This window comes from Bubalus bubalis, chromosome 1 (assembly GCF_019923935.1).
Source record: "Bubalus bubalis isolate 160015118507 breed Murrah chromosome 1, NDDB_SH_1, whole genome shotgun sequence".
Lineage (NCBI taxonomy): Eukaryota > Metazoa > Chordata > Mammalia > Artiodactyla > Bovidae > Bubalus > Bubalus bubalis.
This window is the reverse complement of record NC_059157.1, coordinates 196,516,768-196,532,974: the sequence shown is the minus strand read 5'-3', so window position 1 is coordinate 196,532,974 and position 16,207 is coordinate 196,516,768. Positions and strand designations below refer to the sequence as shown.

General features: G+C 44.0%; 1 protein-coding gene across 3 annotated transcripts in view; it reads left to right on the top strand.

Moving 5' to 3' along the window:
- The window catches only part of LOC102393741 (collagen alpha-6(VI) chain), a 171,181-nt gene that overhangs the window by 53,696 nt on the left and 101,278 nt on the right, over positions 1 to 16,207 (top strand). For all 3 annotated transcript variants that reach the window (XM_006043436.4, XM_006043435.4, XM_025294082.3), the window contains exons 3-8: positions 1,088 to 1,675; positions 2,958 to 3,578; positions 4,684 to 5,244; positions 6,657 to 7,214; positions 10,251 to 10,826; positions 14,005 to 14,574. In XM_006043436.4, coding sequence (XP_006043498.3) covers positions 1,088 to 1,675; positions 2,958 to 3,578; positions 4,684 to 5,244; positions 6,657 to 7,214; positions 10,251 to 10,826; positions 14,005 to 14,574 — 3,474 coding nt within the window. The remainder of the gene's footprint in view (positions 1 to 1,087; positions 1,676 to 2,957; positions 3,579 to 4,683; positions 5,245 to 6,656; positions 7,215 to 10,250; positions 10,827 to 14,004; positions 14,575 to 16,207) is intronic.

Below are 16,207 nucleotides of genomic sequence, written 5' to 3'. Positions count from 1 at the left end.
AATCTACCCATTTTAATTATGAGGAAACTGAGGCCCAAGTATGTCAAATGGCTTGACAGAGCTGGGAGAATTAGCTGATAACAAAGTTAAGACTCACATTGCCTGTTCAGTTACACTGTGTTTTCTTAAACACATAACATCCAGACACACACAGGTATGTCCCTCCCTTCCCTGGACAAGACATGGATCTTATAGTACAGTCATGAGAGCTCTGAATTCAAGCCAGCAGACAAACCACCAGCAAATTATATTTTGTGCTTGAACCAAATGCTTCTCTATCACATACAAATATAATTTCACATACCTAACATTCAATCTGGCATTGAATGAAGCCTTAAAAGCTCAGCAAAGTATTGCATTCCTATGTAAAAATTACATTATCAATAGAAACTTAAACTGTAATCTCTTTCCTAGTTTAAGGTATACTGGTTTCTGTCACATTTTTCATATGTAAGAATACATTTACCAATTATAATGCCCACTCATGACTCATCAAAAGGTATCATAAATAATTTTAAGATAGATTAATACATCTTATATTTATGATTTTAAGGATTTTGTAAAACTCATCAATTTGACACTTCGAATACAAAACTAATATGTTTATAAGTTTAATATGTTTATAAGTTAATTAGGTTACTTGTATTGTTTAAAAGGAAGTCAAAATTAAAGGCTATTTTTCAGATTTCTCCATTCAACAAATTTGATTCATTCTCAATGAAACTGTTTATCTTGTTTCTATAAACTGAGGTCAAATTCTGAAAGAAGAAAAGGACACGAAGGGAAATTATCCACTAAACATGTAAAAACCCATGATATTTTACTTCTTTATATGTAGCTACTTCTACTTAATTCCTTGCAAAAGTGGTGCTTAATTTCATGATCAATTCAAATGAGAAGGGATATAAAAGAATTAGCCTAAGAAACAAATACTTTTCTTGAGAGAATATGTATTATTTTTCAGTGCATTGGAAAGATATTACAAATACAAGTAAAAGAGGGAAGTCAGTTTCCCATGTGGTTGGCATTGAGCTTGGTAGTAAATGTTTGAAGTTTGCCCTCATTGTGTTTGTCTGTGGGTTTGCAGGCCCTGAGTATGCTGATGTGGTGTTTCTGGTGGACAGCTCCGACCACCTGGGAATTAAGTCCTTCCCGTTTGTGAAGGCCTTCATCAACAAGATGATCAGCAGCCTCCCCATAGAGGCTGACAAGTACCACGTGGGCCTGGCCCAGTACAGCGATGGGCTCCACAGAGAGTTCCTGCTCAGCACCTTCAAGAGCAGGGGCCCCATGCTGAACCACCTCAAGAAGAACTTCGGGTTCCTGGGGGGCTCCCTGCAGGTTGGGAAGGCTCTCCAGGAGGTGCACAGGGCCTACTTCTCAAGCGGGAGGGACAGGAAACAGTTTCCCCCGATCCTGGTGGTCCTGGCTTCCGGCGAGTCTGAAGATGCTGTGGAAGAGGCCGCCGAAGCACTGCGCAAAGATGGGGTGAGGATCGTCTCCGTGGGGATGCAGGGCGTGTCTGAGAAGACCCTGAAGGCCATGGCCACGGGCCAGTTCCACTACAACCTCCGGACTGTCAGGGACCTCAGCACGTTCTCCCAAAACATGACGCAGATTCTCAAGGATGCAGCTCAGTACAAGGACGGGGCAGTCAATGACGTCCTTGTGGAAGGTGGGTCAGGGCACGTGTGTAGGGATGATGATGATAAAATACTTTCAGAAAATCAGCATGAGGAAAGGATGCAGACTCTGTGAGCATCTCTTTCCCCAAAAGCTGACCTGCATTTTCAGATGTTAATTTCTGCATGCCCCACGACTGTGGCCTTTTTAATCCAATAAACTTGGAAAGCCTTGGTTTTCCATGTTTCACTTATCTTATTGCCTGTTGTTTATAGGCTGCCTCCTCCCTGCCACCCAGCTATCTAAGCTTTCTCCTTGGGCTTCAGCTGCTATGTAGTTTCATTTCTGGTTCATTTAAAAGGACAATTTGCTCCTAAAGAAAGCCTTAATTCCTAAAACCATATAAAGTCACCACAGGCTGTTACAGCTTGAAACAACTTCAGGAAGTCCAAAACCTCTGTTCCACAGAGAGGAAGCTGCAGGCGCTCTTGGAAGCGATATGACCTGGCCCTGGGCCAGCTGTGGTCTGGAGTTAGAGCTACACCTGTGTGGGTTCAGCCCCGCACTTGCTCCTTCCTGCAGCTCTGTTCTAAATTAGCTTTCCCGTGCTATGCTCCAACTCCAACCTGCTCTCTTGCTCTGTCCCCTTGTACTATTCTATTAGCAAGGATGGCCAAGCGTTTATGAACACCACTCAAGACAGGGACAGGGGAGAGCTGGTAAAAACAAAAAAACAAAAAACTTTGCTTTAAGTGTACAAGTCCAGACAAGTGACATAATAAACTCACATTATGTCTGGTTGTCAGAGTGAAGTGATGTATATTGACAACAGAGAATGCTTTCTTGTAGTAATCTAAGAAAACATAGAATCTTATTACTAGCATTTTCCCCAGATAAAGTATTAGAACATCAACTGCTATTACATTTCCATCCCTTAAGAATGTTTGGACTATAAACTGCTGATTTTAGTAGTGGGTTTTAATACGATAGCAGCAGCTTCTGTTAACTGAGTGACTTTTTATGAGCCAGGCCCCATGCTAAACTTGACATGATCTCATTTAATCGCTACAACAACTCTATGAGATCAATATTCTTGTTACCTGTATTTTACAGATGTAGGAATTGGAACCTGGAGGTGAGCTAAGATCCACTTTTTGTGCCCAGGACCCTTTGATCTCAGCTTCATCATCAGTTTGGATACCTCCTTCCTTAAGTGCACAATTGCTTGGTTATTCTATGTGTATTCTATTTATAATTGCTCATAAGTCTATGTGTCTTTAATGCTGAGCAGAGAAGCTGAATTAAAACTCTGCCTGTCCGTTCCTTGCCCGCAGTTTGCCAAGGCCCTTCTGTGGCTGACGTTGTGTTCCTGTTGGATATGTCCACCAACAGCAGCTGGGAGGACTTTGACTATCTTAAAGAATTCCTGGAAGAAAGCATATCTGCTCTGGACATCAAGGAGTACTGCATGAGGGTTGGCCTCGTGGCCTACAGCAACGAGACAAAGGTGATTAGCACGCTGAGCAGGGGCGTAAACAAGTCGGAGGTTCTGCAGGACATCCAGAGCCTTGCTCCCCAGGCTGGAAAGGCCTACACTGGAGCCGCCTTGAGGAAGATCAGGAAGGAAGTCTTCAGCGCACAGCACGGCAGTCGGAAGAACCAGGGGGTGCCGCAGATCGCCGTGCTCGTGACCCACAGCCCATCCCAGGACAACGTGACCAAGGCCGCCGTGAACCTCCGGCGCCAGGGGGTGACCATCTTCACCATCGGCGTAGAGGGGGCCAGCAACACCCAGCTGGAGAAGATCGCGTCTCACCCCGCTGAGCAGTACGTGTCCCAGCTGAGGTCCTTCTCTGACCTGGCTGCCCACAACCAGACGTTTCTGAAGAAGCTGCGGAATCAGATCACACACACGGTCTCTGTCATTTCCGAAAGGACCGAAACCCTCAAAGCCGGTAAAGCCTGTTGTGGAGAGCAGGATCAGTCTCATCCTTTTGCTTTTTTCCTTGTCTTGCAGGCGTTCTGTCTGCACAAGGGCTTGGTGGGTGTGATGCAGGGAGAGAGAGTTGAGTTCCTGGTTTCTTAATTTAACCCAATAGTTTCATTTAATTTAACCAATAATAGGAAATGTAAATTGGGAGAGAATAAAAGCTATTGAGGTGCTGGAATGGGAAGAAGGGATTTTTTTTTTAATTTCCTCTTTTGTGCAGCTTTACTTATATTCTTCATTATTTCTTGACACCCCGGAACACCTTCCTTAGCTATTTCTCCCCCTGCCCTGCTTCATTTCTTGCCTTTGCCTCTCGTGTTTCTCTGCTCTTTCCTTAGTTTCTTTTTGTGTGTGGACTTTTCTCTCCCTTCTCTCCTTCCCTCAGCCTCAAATTCCAATTTAGAGAATACACAGGAAGCATGGTCTGGACTGAGGACAGGGTAATGAATTTACTGGGAAGTATTATTCTAGTATCAGTGAGTTTAGAGGGAGACAGAGAGCAAGGTACTTGTATATTTCATACATAGACATGTATGCTACATAAATTATGTGTGCGTACACAAGGTGTACATATGTCTGCATCCTTCAACATGTATTTATAGCATGTTGACCATAAAAGTGTCATTGCCCAGTGTAAACTAGGCCCCTGACAATACCCCTGTTGTGTTAATTGAGCAGCCATGGATGAGGAGTAAATGACTCCTAGGTCCACCATGTCCAGATAAATACTTTCTTTAGTTAACAGAATGCCAGCTGACCTTTTGCTAAGCAGTTGCTCCCTGGTAAGAGAAGCGACTTATATAAAATGTCTTCAAGTTTTCTTTCTGATCTTTTCCTATATTCAAATAGACTCCAATTCTCAATGCAAATCGTCTTAAACAGTCACACACAATTGACCCACCCGATGCTAAGATTCCCCTGAGTCATGGCAGCAGAACAGGTCTTTCACGCCAAGAAGCTGTTTCCCTGTTTTCTGTCTGGTGAGGCCGGTGTTGGCCCTTCCTCTCTCCTGCCTCCGGGTCTCTGTCCCACTTGCCAGATGCCACACTCAGTTTTGGGTTGCATTTTAGGTTGTGTGGACACGGAGGAAGCAGACATCTACCTGCTCATTGATGGCTCCGGGAGCACCCAGGCCACAGACTTCCAGGAGATGAAGACCTTCCTGTCAGAGGTCGCAGGGATGTTCAACATCGCTCCCCAGAAGGTGCGGGTTGGGGCTGTCCAGTACGCCGACCGCTGGGACTTGGAATTTGAGATCAGTAAATACACGAACAAGCATGACGTCGGAAAGGCCATCGAGAACATCAGGCAGATGGGCGGGAACAGGAACACGGGCGCCGCCTTGAACTTCACTCTGGGGCTGCTGCAGAAGGCAAAGCAGCAGCGGGGAGGCAGAGTGCCCTGCCACCTCGTTGTGCTGACCAACGGTGCGTCCAGGGACAGCGTCTTGGGGCCTGCAAATAGACTGAGCGAGGAGCTCGTCCACGTCTATGCCATTGGGGTCAGGGAGGCTAACCAGACTCAGCTGCGTGAAATTGCTGGCGAGGAGAAACGGGTCTACTACGTGCATGACTTTGATGCCTTGAAAGACATAAGAAACCAGGTTGTTCAAGAGATCTGTGCTGAAGAAGGTAGGACTCCTTACCTCTGGACTTCAGCTCCCAAGCTGCCTCCCTGCAGTATTTTCTTAAATGTTTTGTTGCTGTTGTTGAAGTATAGTTGATTTACAATGTTCTGTTAACTTTTGCTCTACAGTGCCACGTATATAAACATTCTTTTTCATATTCTTTTCCATTTATGGTATAGTTCCCTGTGCTATGCAGTAGGACCTTGTTGTTTCTCCATTCTATATAGTTGGCTTCTGCACCCTTCAGCATTTGACATTGCAGGTGTGGAGAAAGGGCATAAGTATCCCAGCTGAAATTTCTTGACTTTGTAGAGCTGTTCATTCCCCAGAACAAAATGGAGGACCCATTAGAGTGTTGCTCTAACTATTATCTGATGCATAAAAAGAGTGTTTTATGTTTATTTAAATTGCTTTTTAACGAACCTTGTATAAAATCTTCTAGAGCTAGGTAAGTAGTTTTCAACCAGGGGTGACTTCCCCCCACCAGGGGATAGTTAGCAATGTCTAAAGACTTGGTGGTCATAACTGGGGAGAGTGCTAGTTAATTGGCTTCTGCTGATGCTGCTAAGTCACTTCAGTCGTGTCTGACTCTGTGCGACCCCATAGACGGCAGCCTACCAGGCTCCCCCGTCCCTGGGATTCTCCAGGTGAGAACACTGGAGTGGGTTGCCATTTCCTTCTCCAATGCATGAAAAGTGAAAGTGAAGTCTCTCAGTCGTGTCCGACTCTTAGCGACCCCATGGATTGCAGCCTACCAGGTTTCTCCATTCATGGGATTTTCCAGGCAAGAGTACCGGAGTGGGGTGCCATTGCCTTCTCCGAATTGGCTTCTAAGAAGTATTATTTAGTATCTCCCCACAAATTCCTATGAGGATAGATCTATGATTAGACCATTGCATGTGTAATATGATCAAATGATTTCTGATTTTAAGGAGTATTGGGGGTTTATTTGATAACTTTGTAATAAAACTTGTATGAAATCTTCTAGAGTTAGATCAGTAGTTTTCAACCAGGGGTGATTTTGTCCCTGAGGGGATGGTTAGAAATGTCTAGAGACATTTACTTTTGGGGGTCATCAGTGGGGGGCATCTAACAGGTAGAGTACAGGGATCCTGCTAAACATTCTTCAGCATCCTGCAGTGCCTGGATTGCCTTCCACAGCACAAACTTTCTAACCACAATGTTAGTTGTGCTGAGGTTGAGAAGCCCTGGATTATACGTTAAAGCAGATTTCTAAATAATAAAGAGGATAGGCTCCCCTTCATCATCTTCAACGCTTTACTTACCTGCTAACAACCCTTAGCAAAAACACACTTAACTTCGTATAGAATTGTTTGTGTTTTAGATTTTCCTGTTCACTCTTCATCTTTTCACATGAAGCCAACTTGAATAGCCCGTCTCCTTTCTCCCATGCAGCCTGCAAAGAGATGAAGGCCGACATCATGTTCCTGGTGGACAGTTCTGGCAGTATAGGACTAGAGAACTTCATCAAAATGAAAACATTTATGAAGAACCTGGTGAGCAAATCTCAGATCAGGGCAGATCGAGTGCAAATCGGTGTGGTCCAGTTCAGCGGCACCAATAAGGAAGAGTTTCAGCTCAACAGATACACATCCCAGGAGGAAATTTCAGATGCAATAGACCGAATGGCTCACATTGGAGAAACCACCTTGACGGGTAGCGCCCTGACCTTTGTGTCTCAGTACTTCAGCCCTGCCAAGGGAGCCCGGCCCAACGTCAGGAAATTCCTCATCCTCATCACGGATGGTGAGGCTCAGGACATAGTCAAGGACCCAGCAGTGGCACTTCGGGAAGAAGGCATCATTATCTACTCTGTAGGGGTGTTTGGCTCCAACGTCACCCAGCTGGAGGAGATCAGCGGGAGGCCAGAGATGGTTTTTTATGTTGAGAATTTTGACATTCTGAAGCACATTGAGGATGACCTTTTGTTTGGAATATGCAGCCCCCGTGAAGGTAAGCATGGGGACATTCACCAGGGGGATCATCGAAACACCACATATCCATGTGGGTCCTTGCTTCCTGAACTAAGCAATCTACTATTTGAACACTATAAACTGGTTTTGTTCAATTGAACTATTTATCCTAGTGGCTTTTGGCTCACATAGAGAAATGCAAGTTTCCTCAACAGAACTGTTAAAATCAGACAGTAAGGAACAATTCAGATCTACCTAGGTTCTTTCCCATTTGTAGACAAAGCACTAGGGGGACGAATCCTCCATTTAAGGAAAATAGTACCATACAGGATTTTAGGTCTGGTTCCCTAGTAGAATCTGAATCAGGAGTTCTTAAGGAAGCAATTTATTTACTTATTGCTTTAAAAAAAATTATTGAAGTATAGCTGATTTACAATGTCTGTTAGTTTCAGGTATGCAGCAAAGTGATTCAGTTACACATACATACAGTGTGTGTGTGTGTGTGTGCATGTGCATACGTGTGTGTGTGTGTATGTTCTTTTTCATATTCTTTTCCCTTATAGGTTATTATAAAATATTGAGTATGGTTCCCTGTGCTATATAGTAGATCCTTGTTGGTTGTCTATTTTATGTATGAGATATATATATATATATGTTAATCCCAGCCTCATCATTTATCCCTCCCCCCACTTTCCCCTTTAGTAACTGTAAGTTCGTTTTCTATGTCTGTGAGTTTGTTTTGTAAATAAATCTATCTGTATCTTTTTTTAAGAGTCTGCAAATAAATGATGTATAATATTTGTCTCTTTCTGTCTGATGCAATTTAGTATGATAATCTCTAGGTCCATCCATGTTGCTGGAAATGACATTATTTCATTCTTTTTATGAGTGAATGATATTCAGTTGTGAGTATATATATATATATATATATATATATATATACACACCATACCTTTATCCATTCATCTGTTGATAACACTTAGGTTATTTCATGTCTTGGCTAGTATAAGTGCTGCTATGAACACTGAGGTGCAGGTATCTTTTGAATTATATGATTTTCTCTGGATTTATGCCCAGGGGTGGAATTGCTGAATCATATGGCAGTTCTATTTTTTTTTATTTTAAGGAACCTCCATGCTGTTCTCCATGGTGTCTGCCCCAATTTACATTCCCACCAACCATGTAGGAGGGTTCCCTTTTCTCTGCACCCTCTCCAGCACTTATTACCTGTAGACTTTTTGATTTATTGAAGTGTCTTCAGAAGAGAAGTAGGGAGAGCAGGACAGGGCGTGGGTAGGAGTTAAGCAAGGAGGTTTTCTCAGCCGGAGTCTGGCTTCAGCCTGATCCAGCAGGGAGCACGGGAGCGTGAATTACAGCACAGAGTCGGTTCCACCTTGAGGCAGGGTCCCGGCCTTATATAATCTGAGTTTAGGAACTACATGTGGTGTGCAGAAGACAGGTAGTAGAGGGACGTAACCCCTGGACAAGGTGGCTCTCCTTTGACCTAACATCCACTATTTACATTTGTTCATTTTACAATTTTTTAAAACCTTTAAAATACTTATATGAAATGAGATAATCTTTGTAAGAAGATGTTGATATTTATTAAATCTTATAAAGGAGGGATAAGATATAGGAATTTGAGCAATGGATGCTTCAGAGGAAATAAATGGGTAGTCATCACGGTGTTCCCAGGGTGCTGCAGAATGAAAGTAAGAAAGGTTCAGCAGAAGTAAGGGACGCATGCGGCCTGACAACAGAGGCATTCTGGAAAACTAGGAAGGAGATGAATCTTAACGGAATTTTAAAGGAAAAAAGGGACGTCATCGTGTTGTTCAAATAACAGTTCTGGCCAACCTGCACTAGAAGTATTGGTGACTGCGATCTATGTTTTGTGGCTCGAGGAGTACACCTGGATTGTGCATCCCGGTAACTCCAACCCAAACAAATATGACCTCTTTGAAGGGTGCTTTGACTGAACAGCCTACCCTGCAGCCTCCCGGGTAATCCAAGCAGGCTCCCCTGAGCAGCTGAAGGCCCAGGGGACAGCGTTTCTATTTGTGTGAAGCCAAACTTCCTGGGTGATGTGGTCATGGCTCTGTACATATGGCCTCCAGTTAGGTGGGTAAGTACATTGGCTTTAGGGTTTGCAACAGCCCTACCGTGTTGTAAGGAAGTGGCTTCCAAAGAAGGGAATGTGGTGAGCCTTGGGGAAGGGTTAGGGAAACCTCTTCACAATTCCATTTCTCCAAAATGGATGAAGTAACAATTGAAACATACCTTCCTCAGGCCTGTAGACAGATGGTGCTACATAAGGACTAAATCATTCACCATCCTACATTTCCACTTCTCTAGAATGAATGAGTTGGAGTTTGGAACTCTGCACTTGAGAATACAATGTGATACACACATGGATTGCTTTACTTTTCCATGGCATTGACCCCACATTTAAAAAGTTAATAAGAGGTCATGCTAGGATCACTTGGTTGGGCCAAGTGTGAAATGGGCTAATTTCTATAACAAAGTCCAGACATGAATACAGATTATGTTTTAAGAAAGTCAGAAAAGGAGAAAATGCAACCTTGGAAAGTTAGCCATGAAGAAAATATAGTGTTGCCAAATTTATTTTCATTTGGTCATTTCCCCAAGGTTTATCTTAAGAATAAAACCTCATGATCCCTGTGGCTTAAAAAAAAATATATGGACGGATTTGTATAAATGAAAGCACATGTTGAAAGTACCACTTATACAGGAAAATTTCCTCAGAATTATGAATTGGGTTTTTTTGGTCCAAAAGCACTTGTCGTGTTTATCTCTGATGTCTTGTGACTGTCACCCCACCCGCTTCCCACCCACTGCAGCAGGCTTCATGTCACATCTGCCTTGTCCTAAAAGAGACACAAACGAGTATGTGTACTGTGTCTGTTATCCAGAGAGCAGACATTCAGATGCACAGCTTGATCCTATGGAGGGGACACCCTGGCATTTAAAATGCGGGGGGACAGGGTGGGGGATGTGAGTCCCCCATAATGTACAAGGCTAATCTCATCAGTTTTCCTTTTCCTTCCTCTTTCAGAATGCAAGCGCATTGAAGTTTTAGACGTCGTGTTTGTCATCGACAGCTCTGGCAGCATTGACCATGATGAATACAGTATCATGAAGGACTTTATGATCGACTTGGTGAAAAAAGCTGATGTGGGCAAGAATCACGTCCGGTTTGGGGCTCTGAAGTACGCGGATGACCCGGAGGTGCTATTTTATCTGGATAACCTTGACACCAAATGGGAGGTGATCTCGGTGCTCCAGAATGACCAGCCCATGGGGGGCAACACTTACACCGCTGAGGCCCTGGGCTTCTCAGACCACATGTTCACCGAAGCCCGGGGCAGCCGTCTGCACAAAGGGGTCCCGCAGGTCCTCATCGTGATCACCGATGGGGAATCCCACGATGCCGATAAGCTCAACGCTACAGCCAAGGCCTTGCGGGACAAGGGCGTCCTTGTCCTGGCCGTGGGCATCGCCGGTGCCAACCCTGTGGAGCTGCTGGCCATGGCAGGATCGAGTGACAAGTACTTCTTCGTGGAAACTTTTGGAGGTCTGAAGGGGATTTTTTCAGATGTGTCTGCCAGCGTATGTAACTCTTCAAAAGTAGGTAAGATTCATCCATTGCATTTTCTTAATTATCAGAAGAGGTCCAAATAAGCGGGAAACCAAATGGGGGCACTGAAGATTCTGTAGAAGTTCCCACCTTGTGAAATCTTCAACCTTCTACAGCATTCCTACTCACCTCTGCCTAAATTCTCCCAGTGATGGAAAATTCACCGTTTTTTTTTTTTTTTTTCTGTTGATGAAGAGGGGCTATACTTCCTTTTTTAATTAAAAAAATTTTTTTTAATTTTTATTGACACCAGAAACATTTTGTATTGGGGTATAGCCTATGAACAATGTGGTGGTAAATTCAGGTGAACAGTGAAGGGACTCAGCGCTTCATACACATGTATCCGTTCTCCCCCAAGCCCCCTCCCACCCAGGCTGGCACATAACATGGAGCAGGAACCATGTGCTACACAATAGGTCCTGCTATATTTAAAATGAATAACCAACAAAATTCACCATTTTTTTTAACAGGCTGTATCTATTGGAACACAAATGGGTTTTTGCATGCCACTTTTACCCACAGAAAGTTCTTCTTTCTGTTCTTTACACAAGAAATCAAGTCCCTCTCTTGCTCAGAACCACTGGTTGGAGTCCTATCTCCTCCAGTCCAGAAGTTCCCTGTGCCTTCACATGTTTCTGTTATGGCACAGGCTCATTTGAAACGTGGAGCCCAGTGCTAAACACCCCGTTTAGCCTCAGATGTTCCCAGAGCAGAGAGCATACAGGACTTCTGCCCTAGGTTCTACGTTTCTGTTCTGGCAGCTCGAAACTGCACTGCCACATCCATGTATGTATATATTCGTTCATTCATGTGTTCAGCTGCCAATTTACAGTTTCTTATCAAAGGGAGATTATGCTCTTTTAAAACTCCTTAGTATTTTTATTAGGATGTGCTTTACTAAAAATACCAAGTATTTTTGTTAGGAGTGTTAATATTAACCTAGGATTTCAATATCTTGGTGCAGTTCCTTTTAAAAATTATTTAACTTTCCTGTTTTTCATATGCTGTGCCTCCTGAGACTATAGCTACTATCTTTTTCGTTCACAAAACTAACAAAATCCATCTGGGTCTCAACAAAAGCTGGGATAAGTCTCTTACCTTCTATTGGCCAATGTCTTAAATTCAGTCTGACCTTTTCAAGTCCACTGTAGAAGTCGAAACTGAATTTTTATACTGAATATTCTCCGTTGGGCACAAAGAAAGTTCATTTCCTTTATTTGAATCTGAAACAAAGGCATTTAATGAACTAACCAGTTCCTGAGGGATCTATTCACCCGATAGTTTATCTCTTCCTTGCTTATCTCAGTTACAGAAATCTCAAGATATCTTTCATCTTTTCTGAGGCTAAAATGAGAATTAATAATGTTAGGTCAGTGATGAGCTCTATGGGGAATTCAAGGAAATTTTAATGCTTTCCAGAAGGCTGAAGAACACACATGAGCATGCGCCAAGCATAACTCACTCACTGGCAATGGGCTTTCACATTCTTTTTGTTAATTTGCTGTGATAAGACAAGGGCAGCATAGCACGCTAAACCGTCGTGAATTGTTCAAAATCACTTCTCTCAAGCCGACATTTTTGCCTGTATGCACCAGAAAATGGGCTGGTTAGGAGACAAAGAGACGAGATAGAGGCTGGAAGTCTTGTGTCTTAAAACTCAATTTGCCAGAAACGAGAAAAGTGCTTATTGACTCAACTGGCCAGCAAGGCCAAGTCAGTAATAAAGACCATCTGTCTGTGTGTTCGCGTCCCTAGATGGATGTCATTTATTTTTCTTGCTATGCTACCACTGTCACTGGGCTTTCTGGAAGTCAAGCCTAGACTGCAGGTGAGAGCTCATTTTCTGTCACATCACCCCCACTTCACCAGCATCTCAGAAAAGAAAACAGTGTGAAGCCAGACAGAAAAGAAGCCTAAAAGGATGTGGGACTATGCCTCACGCTGACCCTATGGCAGGGTAGGGTGTCTCTGTTTTCTCTCCAATTAATGGGACCACAGGGTGGCATAAGCTAAAACACCACCTTCAGAAATAGCATTTCCCTATCAGTTCAGTTCAGCTGCTGAGTCGTCTCCGACTCTTTGCAACCCCATGGAATGCAGCATGCCAGGCTTCCCTGTCCATCACCAACTCCCAAAGTCTACTCAAACTCATGTCGGTCAATTTGGTGCTGCCATCCAACCATCTCATCCTCTGCCATTCCCTTCTCCTCCTGCCTTCAATCCTTCCCAACATCAGGGTCTTTTCAAATGAGTCAGTTCTTCGCATCAGGTGGCCAAAATATTGGAGTTTCATCCATAACATCAGTCCTTCCAATGAATATTCAGGACTGATGTCATTTAGGATTGACTGGTCTGACCACCTTGTAGTCCAAGGGACTTCTCCAGCACCACAGTTCAAAAGCATCAATTCTTCAGTGCTCAGCTTTCTTCACAGTCCAACTCCCACATGCATACATGACCACTGGAAAAACCATAGCCTTGACTAGACGGACCTTTGTTGGCCAAGTAGTGTTTCTACCTTTTAATATGCTGTCTAGGTTGGTCATAACTTTCCTTCCAAGGAGCAAGCATCTTTTAATTTCATGGCTGCAGTTACCATCTGCAGTAATTTTCGAGCCCAAGAAAATAAAGTCTGTCACACTTTCCATTGTTTCCCCATCTATTTACCATGAAGTGATGGGAGCAGATGCCGTGATCTTCGTTTTTTGAATGTTGAGTTTTAAGTCAACTTTTTCACTCTCCTCTTTCACTTTCATGAAAAGGCTGTTTAGTTCCTTTTTGCTTTCTGCTATGAGGGTGGTGTCATCTGCATATCTGAAGTTATTGCTATTTCTCCTGGCAATCTTGATTCCAGCTTGTGCTTCAACCATTTTTTCTTCTTGAGGATGGTTTTGACCATGGCCGCCTGTACAGTGTTAGAAACCTCCATCCATAGTTCTTCAGACACTCTGTGTATCAGATCTAATCTAATCTAATCTAATCATAAGGGATTTGATTTAGGTCATACCTGAATGGTCTAGTGGTTTTCCCTATTTTCTTCAATTTAAGTTTAATTTTGCAATAACGAGTTCATGATGTGAGCCACAGTCAGCTTCCAGTCTTGTTCATTTGACTTCCCCTGCTCAGTTAGAGAAAGAATAACAATCTGATTTTGTTGTTGTGTTCTTTGTAGACTGTGAAATTGAAAAAGTCGATCTCGTGTTCCTCATGGATGGTTCAAATAGCATTCATCCAGATGACTTCAGGAAGATGAAGGAATTCTTGGCATCTGTCATTCAAGACTTTGATATCAGTAACAACAGAGTGCGTATAGGAGCTGCCCAATTCAGCCACACTTACCAGCCGGAGTTCCCCCTGGGAATGTTCATCAGCAAGAAGGAGATCTCATTTCAGATTGAAAACATCAAGCAGATCTTTGGATACACCCACATCGGTGCCGCCCTCCGGCAGGTGGGGCACTACTTCCGGCCAGACATGGGCAGCCGGATCCACGCAGGTACCCCCCAGGTGCTGCTGGTCCTCACGGACGGCCAGTCCCAAGACGAGGTGGCTCGGGCCGCCGAAGAGCTGAGACACAAAGGCATCGACATTTACTCCGTGGGCATTGGGGATGTGGATGACCAGCAGCTCGTTCAGATCACCGGGACCGCCAACAAGAAGCTGACAGTTCACAACTTTGACGAACTGAAGAAGGTCAAGAAGAGGATTGTTCGTAACATCTGTTCCCCCCGGGGCGACAGCAGTGAGTATCCAACAGGTCCCTAGGGTCTCTGCTTCTCTGGGGCTGCGGGGAGAATGCAGATTCGTGCCTGTTGATTTCAAATGGAACCTTGCACAGTTATCAAGTGTTTTATGTCCCTTGTAGATTGAGACACAGGATATGAGACTCTTGTCAGTTTTCTTCTCCTGGGAGAGCATGCCCTCTTTGTGATGGGAATGCCTCTCTTTCTGAAGGTCTGAGGACAAGGCCTGTTTACACTCTGGGTGGTTTCGGAGGCTGAAGAAGGTGTTCCCCGAAAACAAACTATTTGACAGATTTGGGTTGCCTAGCAGTGGGGCTCCCAACTGCTGCCACAGGTAGCGAGGGAGTATCTTAGAGTTTAGAGCCTTAATGTGAAACTTCAACACAGAAGTTGGTAAATATTTTCTTAAAAATTAGCACATTTTGACATTTTTTTCCAATAGATGGAAGAAAAGGTCTTGAAGGAGGAATAACTTTCTATTTTTATAAAAGTCCCCACTGGGTTGGCTGTGATTCTGTATAACTATCTATGGTAAAGAGTAAGCCTAGATTTCCACCAGGGAGAGGAAGGCTACCCGGTTGTTAAGAGGAAGCTCTGGAGATGAGTGGTTAGTGGACTATAAATGCCCATTTAATAGCCACTTTTTCCTGCACAAGTGGCTTAACTTTCCTAAGTTTAATTTTCTCATCTGTAGAAATGAACCACAAAGCGTCTAGTTCAAATGAAATGAGGAAACTCATATTTAACATTACTTTGAATAAACATGACACCTGGGACCTCGTCATCAAGTCACTGCACTTTTGTCTACTATCGACCCATTCGATTTATTCATGGGGTCACCTCTTGCCTTGCCCCCAGCCACTTTAAAGAAGTAAGTGGCCCTCTTCTTGGTGATGAATATGTCCATCCTTGGATAACTCTTCAGACTCCACACTCAGTCAAGTTCACTGTGCTTTCCCTGCTGCAGGCCAATCACCATGACCATTTTAGCTGGTCGGCATTTTAGCACCTGTCCCCCCCTCCCATGATGCCCCCTCCTCCCAGGCCTTGCCATCTCCTTACTGATCTTGGTGTCCAACCTCTCCAGCATGGCCAAGGGAGGTGGGCCAAAGAGGATCAGGAAAGTTCTTCACTTGATGGCACTTTTCAGAACTCCATTTCTTCAGCAACCCTTGTGTAAACTGGGCCCACTCATGACTGCTTCAAAGACTTCCCCTTCTGCACATTTGTCAGATGCATCTGTCCTTTGAGGAAAGTGAGCATCTCTCAATTCCAGCTATTCCCTTATGCCTTCCTCATCTTCGGGGCATCTAGGGATGCCTCCCGCTTTATCTTGGAGAAGGCAATGGCAACCCACTCCAGTACTTTTGCCTGGAAAATCCCATGGACGGAGGAGCCTGGTAGGCTGCAGTCCATGGGGTTGTGAAGAGTTGGACACGACTGAGCGAATTCACTTTCACTTTTCACTTTCATGCATTGGAGAAGGAAATGGCAACCCACTCCAGTGTTCTTGCCTGGAGAATCCCAGGGATGGAGAAGCCTGATGGGCCGCCGTCTATGGGGTTGCACAGAGTCGGACACGACTGAAGCGACTTAACAGCAGCAGCAGCACGCTTTATCTGCTGCTATCTC